General features: G+C 39.1%; 2 protein-coding genes across 2 annotated transcripts in view; one reads left to right on the forward strand and one right to left on the reverse strand.

Annotated features, from left to right (window-relative positions):
- The first annotated feature begins 31 nt into the window (after positions 1-31).
- On the forward strand, positions 32-4272 carry LOC112157022 (caspase-6). Its single transcript, XM_024289458.2, has 8 exons — positions 32-152; positions 426-467; positions 864-897; positions 979-1128; positions 1256-1332; positions 1437-1612; positions 1777-1927; positions 2747-4272. The coding sequence occupies exons 1-8, from the start codon at positions 137-139 to the stop codon at positions 2977-2979; spliced, it is 879 nt and encodes a 292-aa protein (XP_024145226.1). The 5' UTR covers positions 32-136; the 3' UTR covers positions 2980-4272.
- Positions 4273-5917: 1645 nt separating this feature from the next.
- LOC112157554 (calcium uniporter protein, mitochondrial) overlaps positions 5918-8371 on the reverse strand; it is a 15642-nt gene continuing 13188 nt past the window's right edge. The window contains exons 7-8 of the mRNA XM_024290358.2: positions 6249-6365; positions 5918-6160 (exon numbers count right to left, since the gene is read on the reverse strand). Coding sequence (XP_024146126.1) covers positions 6083-6160; positions 6249-6365 — 195 coding nt within the window. The 3' untranslated portion in view covers positions 5918-6082. The remainder of the gene's footprint in view (positions 6161-6248; positions 6366-8371) is intronic.

Raw genomic sequence — 8371 nt, forward strand, 5'->3', positions numbered from 1 at the left:
GGGACTAAGGCAAACATATCAGCCAATCCGCTTCATTGTAGAGGTGGGGCTGGTTGTTTTTAAGCGGTTTTTGTTCCTGAACGCCACTTTTGTGCGTGATTCTTGGGAGAAAAGAAGCACTGTGAACGTACCAGCCATGGCTACTCACGGAGGTAACATTTTACACGATTACTTTTAAATATATTTAGCTTGGGACTTTGTTTGAGGCACTTAAAAGCAAGTTTGAAGTGTTATACTTCCGAGAAGGGGCTGGGCTCTTAATGAACAATAAAGTTGTGTTCACGAAAGTCGTCGTAGGTTTTCTGCCCAATGTTTTGTCAGTTTTATTTTTATTTTAGCTAGTTAAAATGACAAAAAAAAAATAATAGTTGGTCACGCGGTTTTAAAGCCAGAACGTCTTTCTTTTTTTCCTGTCGTCTTTTTAGGAAGTGTTGAAAAAGACAGCAGAACAGAAACTAAGCGGATGGGTGAGTACTTTGACTTTGTCTTATTGCTCAGTAATTGCAGCTTCTCTACCGATTTGTCATTTGAATGCGTCGAAGTGGGTGTTATCAGACAGGAAATTGTTTTAGCACAATTTGACATTAATAAATATCTGCAATGTGAAAGGAAAAACTAGAAACCACCACAATACAATTCTCTGTTGCCCTCTTCTATTTTACACTACATTTGTTTTTACTTAAATGCACACTCCAATCAGCAGATTGCAGAATTTAAGAGGGTCTTAAATTAACTACATTCATTATATGTTGAGTGACAGAGGAGTACACGTATTCTACTAAGATTTTAGTGCAAAGACAAATTAAAAACAACAATTGCACAGTCTCCTGAACTTCATTTTATGTTTTTGTTGCCTTTTGCAGAAACTCAGATGACTGAGACGGATTCTTTCAACACGTAAAGACTTTTTTTCTTCTTGTGTACTCTCATGTATTCCGGATTTTTGATTTTCCTGTTATTTTATTTTTTTTGCAACAGATTATCAGATTTGAATCCAGCTGAGGAGTACAAGATGAACCGCAAACGGAGAGGCCTGGCCCTCATTTTCAACCATGAGCGATTTTATTGGCGGCTGGGGTTGAACGACAGGAGTGGAACAAATGCTGACCGCTACAACCTAGAGAAACGGTATCCCTCTCCCACTCTGCCGCTGTGGTTTCCTGAAGAACATGTCTGAACATGTTTTGTCTTTTTTTGTTGAAACCATTTGCTTCAATTTTGCTCCACCTGAACCTAATTTTTGTTTATCACATAGGCTCCAGGAGTTAAATTTTGACGTCCGGAGTTATGACAATGCAAAACAAACAGATGTCCTGGATAGAATCCACGAAGGTAATTGTCAGATGTGCAACCTTTCAAGTGCTTCTACTCTTTCTTAGATAAGCTAGTCTAATGGTAAAACTCAGCATTAGTTTAACAAATATTTTTTACACTAGCTGCTGAGGAGGATCACTCTGATGCCGACTGCTTTCTGCTGGTCTTTCTGAGCCACGGCGAAAATAACTACGTTTACACCTACGACGGCATGATCAATATCCAGGAGATCACAGCCGCATTCAGGGGAGACCAGTGCCAGAGCCTCATAGGAAAGCCAAAGATCTTTGTCTTTCAGGTGAATTCAAAACAACACAAATATCTTTAGGCTTTTATTGGGTGTTTTTAGGAAAGTCTGCTATTTTTATCAAGCTATCAGTCACCTGCTGCCTTTGAAACACTTCAGAGTGTGTCATTTTTAGGGGAAAAGATTAAACTTAATACCTTAATGTGTGTCTGCAGGCGTGTCGTGGAGACAAACATGATAGTCCAGTGGTTCCATCAGATGCTGTTGACCATAAGGAAGTGATCAATGAGGTGGTGATTGACGCCAGTGCACTAAACACTCTTCCTGCCGGAGCTGATTTCATCATGTGCTATTCTGTGGCTGAAGGTGAGTTAATACTGCTATTTAAGAGTTATTTGTCAGATTTTCTTGGGCTTTTCTCAAATAGATAAAAAAAAAAATATTCAAAATACTTAGATTTTTTTTATTCTTCAGCTAGTTTTTCGTTTCTTTCAAAACCATAAATTGAATAAAATTTCTATTAAGTCTACATTGTAAAATATTTAAGTACACTATATTACCAAAAATATTTGCTCACTCATCCAAATGATCAGAATTAGGTGTTCTAATCACTTGGCCACAGGTGTATCAAATCAAGCACTAAGGCGTGCAGACATTTGTTCCACTCTCTCGGTGAATTCCAGCGTGGAACTGTCACAGGATGACACCTGTGCAACAAATCCACTTATGACATTGCCTCACTCCTCAATATTCCACAGTCAACTGTCAGCTCTTATCATAACAAAATGGAAGAGTTTGGGAACAACAGCAACTCAGCCACCAAGTGGTAGGACATGTAGACTGATGGAGAGGGGTCAGCGGATGCTGAAGTGCAAAGAGGTCACCGACTTTCTGCTGCAGAGCTCCAAACTTCACGTGACCCTCAGATTAGATCAAGTACTGTACACTGAGAGCTTCATGGAAGTTTAGAGCGGGTCCCTTCCTCTGAATCCATAGAACACCTTTGGGATGAATTAGATTGGAGACTGAGAGTCAGGCCTTCCCCACCAGCATCAGTGTGTGACCTGACCTGTACCTTTTGTGAGACCAGGAAAGAATCCTTCTTATCAGAAAAGATGACTGCAAAAATCACAGTTAATAGAGTACTCAACAGATCACTTTTTTTGTTTCTCCTGTTATGTTTAGGTTTCTATTCCCATCGAGAGACCATCAATGGCTCCTGGTACATCCAGGATCTGTGCGAGCTCCTTAAAAAGTACGGCGATACCCTCGAGTTCACCGAGTTGCTCACCCTGGTGAACAGAAAAGTGGCGATGAGAAGTGTGGGGATGTGCAGAGATCCAAAAGCCATTGGGAAAAAACAGGTTCCTTGTTTTGCTTCCATGTTAACCAAGAAACTCTACTTCCGGAAAAAGTAACAGCATCGAAACATTGTCATAAAATCAGTTGATTTTAGCTTTTGAAAAACCTTATTTTTTAATCCTTATCCTTAAAGACCCACTCCGATCATGATCGTTCCGTTTTCAGTCAGAATTGAAAAAAAATGTCTTCTTTCTGGGACATAGTTTCTGCAGAGTGGCAGGAGTTGATTAGAAATTTGTCTCTGAGTTGTGTGTGGGACCATTGCCTCTACCTTACTGAGAGCTTGGAGCAGAAAGCAGTGTATTATTTATCACCGATACGCTCTTTTTTATATTGTAATTTTTTGCCTGCTCCTGATTCACAACAACTTGAATAAGAAAAATGCCACAAGAACATGTTAAATACAACAAAAAAATATTTTCTTTGGAGTGGGTCATCAATATCACTGTGAACACTTTGAATCAGTCTGTGAAATCTTGAGACGCCACCGGTTATCTAGAGAACTACAGACCTCATTTTCAGTCTTGATGCAATGGAGAAGTCCAACAAACACTTCAGATCACATCTCTCTTGTAGTCAATAGTCTGGATTAAATTGCAGTCCAACACAATAGACCCTGCTGGGATTCAGGTTAAAGATGCTGGCAATGCCTGTTTTCTAACTCCTTCACAGGCTGTTCATTTTTTTACTTTTTTATGCACCTGCATCCCTGCTGTAGTATTTTTCTTTTCCCCCTAAAACCTGTTAAAACGTCCTAATTTTACATAGGAATGTTCTTGAAGCTCCTCAATTGCTAGCTGTAGTTTGTCAATTGTATCAAAACAAGTTTTTTATGAAAATCGCTGTCCACTGTTTTATTATGCTCAGGTGTTGGTTGCTGCCAGTAATTCAAAAAGGGCTAAGATTCATCTACCTCTCCAGCATTCAGTTAATACGTCTATCTATTTTGTTATTTTAGGTGAGTGTTGTTTTTCTTTAAAAGGACAATCATCAGGGAAAAAATGTCACAACAATACCACACACCTATAGAGACAAACTCAATGCCATTCCAAGCCACTTCTTTAAAAGGGAATTCATGTTTTGTTCTTTTATTGGTACTTTAAATAATGCATTTTTGCACCGAGTTGGTTAAAACAAACACTACTATAGAAGAATCTCAGGGAGGACTGTGCTTGCTCTGTCTTTTTTTCCACAATGTTGTGACGTGGGTCTGAATTGTGCTAACTGTTGCTCTACTGTTTGGGGTCGTACTGTTTTGACTTTCTGGGTAAAACTGTAGCGTTTTAGTCACCGGTTTGTTCTCACTGTGTTTAATTGAGAAAATGAATAAAAACATTCTTTAATAGACAGCGTGCATCTCTTATTTTTAAAAAGTTAGCATGTTTTCCTTGGAAGGACTGTGCCATTAAATGGAAAATAGATTTAAAAAGTGCATAATGACTAACATAAATGTTTTACAGCTTTTTGTGCAAATACACACTCAAAAAGTCTAGCTAAACTAAAAAAGGAAAGCATAAAACCACAGTGCTCCTGATTGCTATAGGTCAGGGGGCTGCAACCTTCAACTCTGAAAGAGTTGATTTCTCACTGATTACAACCCAGTAGGAGCCACAGTCTTTCTTCACCCTTTAAAAAAATAAGACGCTGATTTGTATTCATGCTATTTTTACTGCTATAATTAACATGCCTGAACTGTTGTTCATTTTGCATGAAGAAAACACAAACTACTACTTTTACTTTTGACAGATGTTCCTTTCAAAATAAAAGACACCCAGTCACATATGATCATCTCGATGCAGCAAAAGTACTAGTAGGAAGTGTAATGTCAGCAGTGATTACATATAAATAGTTAATTTCACTGTTGTTGGTGCATGTCTGCCAGAAATGTAAATCTAACAAACCAAAAGGAAATCTGAGCTAATTAAGTGACCCCTGCCATATTTTTCAGACACACTTAAAATTCCTTAATTTTTGTCAAAAATAGAAAATTTGTTCAAATAATCTGGTGTGCCTTATACTGGTTATGCTTATTGACCATTGGATTTTTTTTTTTTCTTGTAGTACAGGGCAGGACGCACAAAAATGTATCACAATGCTGTAGTTTGACTTATCAATGCACTGCCCTTCATCTGTTTATAAATGAGTTCAAGTTTGAGTTAGTTCACTTTTTACCTCTTTGGATCGGTAAAAGGCCCTGAGACAGACTGGCGACCTGCCCAGGGTGTACCCCGCCTTCGCCCTTCAGCAGCCGGGTTAGGCTCCGGCACCCCCGCGACCCTGGCAGGAAACAAGCGGTTAAGAAGATGGATGGATGGATTGGTAAAAGAGCCACATGTGGCTCCAGAGCCGCAAGTTGCAGACCCCTGCTATAGGTTGGCAGCAGTGAGATAGTGTGGGTGAATTGGACTGTGACTGTAAAGCACTTTGGGCCTTCTAAGAAGGTAGAACACCTTTTACCACATCTGCACAGAACTCCACTTTCACACTACACAATGAATGTAGGAAACTTGTGCATAACACGTATGCAAATAGTTGTTACAGCCCAGGGCCATGTGCATGTGGGTGTGTCCGTGGTGCCTGTCTTTTTCTTGTCCTCCTACACAGGTGCTGGGAAATAATAAACCTGCAATTAAAGGGCTACCTTAAGGGCTCTTCGGTGTCTCTCTCCCTGTGAGGTATTTGCCATAACTCTGCTCTGGTTATCAGGCTCAATTCTCAAGGTTACACACCCACACCTTCACCCTTAATGTTATTTTGTAAATTAATATCCTTTATACATATTAAATACTTTGTGTAAGCTAAAATTGTCTTCATCTACCTTTTTTTTATGCTATGGTTAAGAGCCAACCATACAAAACACTGAAAATGTCAAGTCAAGCACATGCATATAAATGTCAGAGTTCATGCAGAGGTGTTGATGCAAGACATGGTGCAGTACTACTGTATTTAAACTTTCATTTCCCCAGCAAGTTTTATGTGAAACAACAAAATGACATGTTGGAAAAAAGACTTTTTTATTATATTTTTCCAATCGTACAAGTTGGCATCATCATTATAACACGAAACGACTCATGGTCCTCTGAATTCCAGGTTGAAATATCAAAATAAAAAAGGAAGAGTTTCTTTTGACTGTCGGCATTTCTCTCAGCTTGGTTTCATTTATGGCTTTGGCTGGATCTGTTCTAGTGGCAGCTGAAGCTGGGTTGGGTTTCTCAGGCGCTTCAGATCCTCCTCCACCTGACGGAAAAACAAACAAGTACTTTTAGCTCAGAAACTTCAAGATTCAGTGGTTCATTCACTAAAAAAACAGAAATTTCCCACCAACCTCAGCTAGTTCTTCCTTCAGTTCATTGTATTTTTCCACATTGAATTTCTTCTTTCTGGCCCCCTTATAAAAGTAATGCAGGAACTGTCTGTCTTTGGCATCTGGATATACATAATCCTGTGGGAATAAATAAAAAAAACTCATTTAAATGACAGAAGCTATTTTTTTCTGCAGCCTTTTTACAATTAAACACCTGGAGTTTCTACGCCTCCAAGCTTGTTAGGTGTCTGAATGATAACTAACCGTAAAAGCTAAGGAGGAAAAGCCTGTGCTGCATAAGAGGAAAAGGCTTCCGTAGCAGCAGCAGCTCTTTGACGTGTAAAGGAATTTCTTTTCCTTAGTTAAGCAGACAAAAAAACCCCAACAAAACCAGTCACACAGGAATTAAAAATGTAGGTCAGGAGGTGAAAACAAGTTGGTACAGATAGCAAAAATCACAAATACACTTGTACATTTCTGTTGGTTGCTTGATTTTTCAGTTAGTTTTGATTCTTTACTACTTTTGTCAGACACACGAGTAATAGGAAAGAGTAGTGGAGGCTAGAATGAGGTCAGAAGTGAGCAGTTGTCAACAACAATATGGCTTCATCTCAATGATGAGAAGCACAGACGGGGTATTTGTTTTGAGGAGGCTGCGTTGTGTAGTTATGGATGTAGAAAAGGCACACAAGACACAGAGGGAGAAGTCGTGGTTTATGTGAGGAAGTCTGGAGTGACAGAAGTATTTAGGGCTAACAGACCAAAGCACTGGAGTTTGGAATGAGTGGAGGAAGGTTTTAGGTGTCATGTGACAAAAGAGTGACGGCAATAATGAAAGGAAGAGTGTAGAAGACTGTGGAGAGGGCAGCCATATTGTTTGGATTAGACACTTTGGGTTTGTCAGAATTCCCCCCCTACTCCCTAACTACTAATAACGATAGAATGGGAATATCCAGTTAGTGTCTGGATTTTTAAAGCAATTCGGACACCAAAAACCTAATAAATCTGAACTTTTTACAAAGATTATTTATCAATCCAGTGTTCCAACAGTAAAGCCTCAGGCGGTTTATAAAAAATACATTTAAATGCATTTTTGTTCAAGCGCAATGCATTGTGGTCTATATTTGCCAACTTAGCTACTATTGAAGCACTCAGTTGTTTTTGCAGAGACTCTTCAGACTTTTTAGGGCACTAGTTTTTAGAGTTAGAGATTCGAACAGCTCTACAAAATGGTGAACACGTTATATAGTACACGGAGTAGTTAAGGAACTTGGACACAATTAGTGAGAAATATACAAAAGACAGAGCTGAAAGTTCTCTTTGGGAGAGAAAGATGCATGGAATTAGGGATCAGAGGAAAAGCTGGAGTTATGCTATGTTTACAGCATTTAAGATGAGTTTATTAGCGCGGGTACGCCACCTGCTGTTGGAAGAGTCAAAATGTCAAAGCGGTGCAGATCTGGCTCCAGACTTTTTCCTTTACAGTTCTATTCCGATATATGAAGGACTTAGTGTCATATATTTCTAGTCAGGCACAAACCCCAATTATTAATCTCTCCTCCATGATCAATTTTCAAACGGTTGGTACTTCTGTGAATTAAAGGACACCATCCATAGGTCAATGCCGAATCCAAAGCTTTCATTGGTCAAATTTAACCTGGTTGAACTTATATGTAAAGCGGAAACATGAGTGACAAGGCGTGAAAGTGAGAGCCTGAAATGTGTATTTATGCATGTTTACATAGACTTTTCACTGGAAGTGGTCATTTGAGAGGGTATTGCCAAGAGCGGTGTGAATATAGATTTAGATATTTTGGAGATAATGCAAGGAGGAAGATTGGGAGATGGGACAGTGATTATGTTGGTTAAAGGAGGGTGAGGTTGAAGGAGGCCTACAGAAAGAGCAAAGAGGAGGTTTAGGGATGTAGTGAAAGGAGGACATAAGGGTAGTTGATGCAGAGAAAAGGATTTGATGAATTGTCGTAGGAAGCCCTGAAGACAACAGCTGAAAGAAGAATGACTTCTGTTAGAAGTTCTTTTAGTGACTATTGTTTATTTTCTTTCAATAACAGTAGGGAAACAATTTTGTCCAAATGTGTAAAAAGGGTTTGTGTCAAAGTGCAAAAAGTTCAGCATAATCCTAC

This window comes from Oryzias melastigma, linkage group LG1 (genome assembly GCF_002922805.2).
Source record: "Oryzias melastigma strain HK-1 linkage group LG1, ASM292280v2, whole genome shotgun sequence".
In the NCBI taxonomy this organism is placed as follows: Eukaryota; Metazoa; Chordata; class Actinopteri; order Beloniformes; family Adrianichthyidae; genus Oryzias; species Oryzias melastigma.

Excerpts from the sequence above, each read along its gene's own strand:
- LOC112157022 (XM_024289458.2), top strand. Across the intron at positions 468-863 it reads AACAGAAACTAAGCGGATGG|AAACTCAGATGACTGAGACG; the intron begins GTGAGTACTTTG and ends TGCCTTTTGCAG. Across the intron at positions 1,613-1,776 it reads CAAAGATCTTTGTCTTTCAG|GCGTGTCGTGGAGACAAACA; the intron begins GTGAATTCAAAA and ends GTGTGTCTGCAG.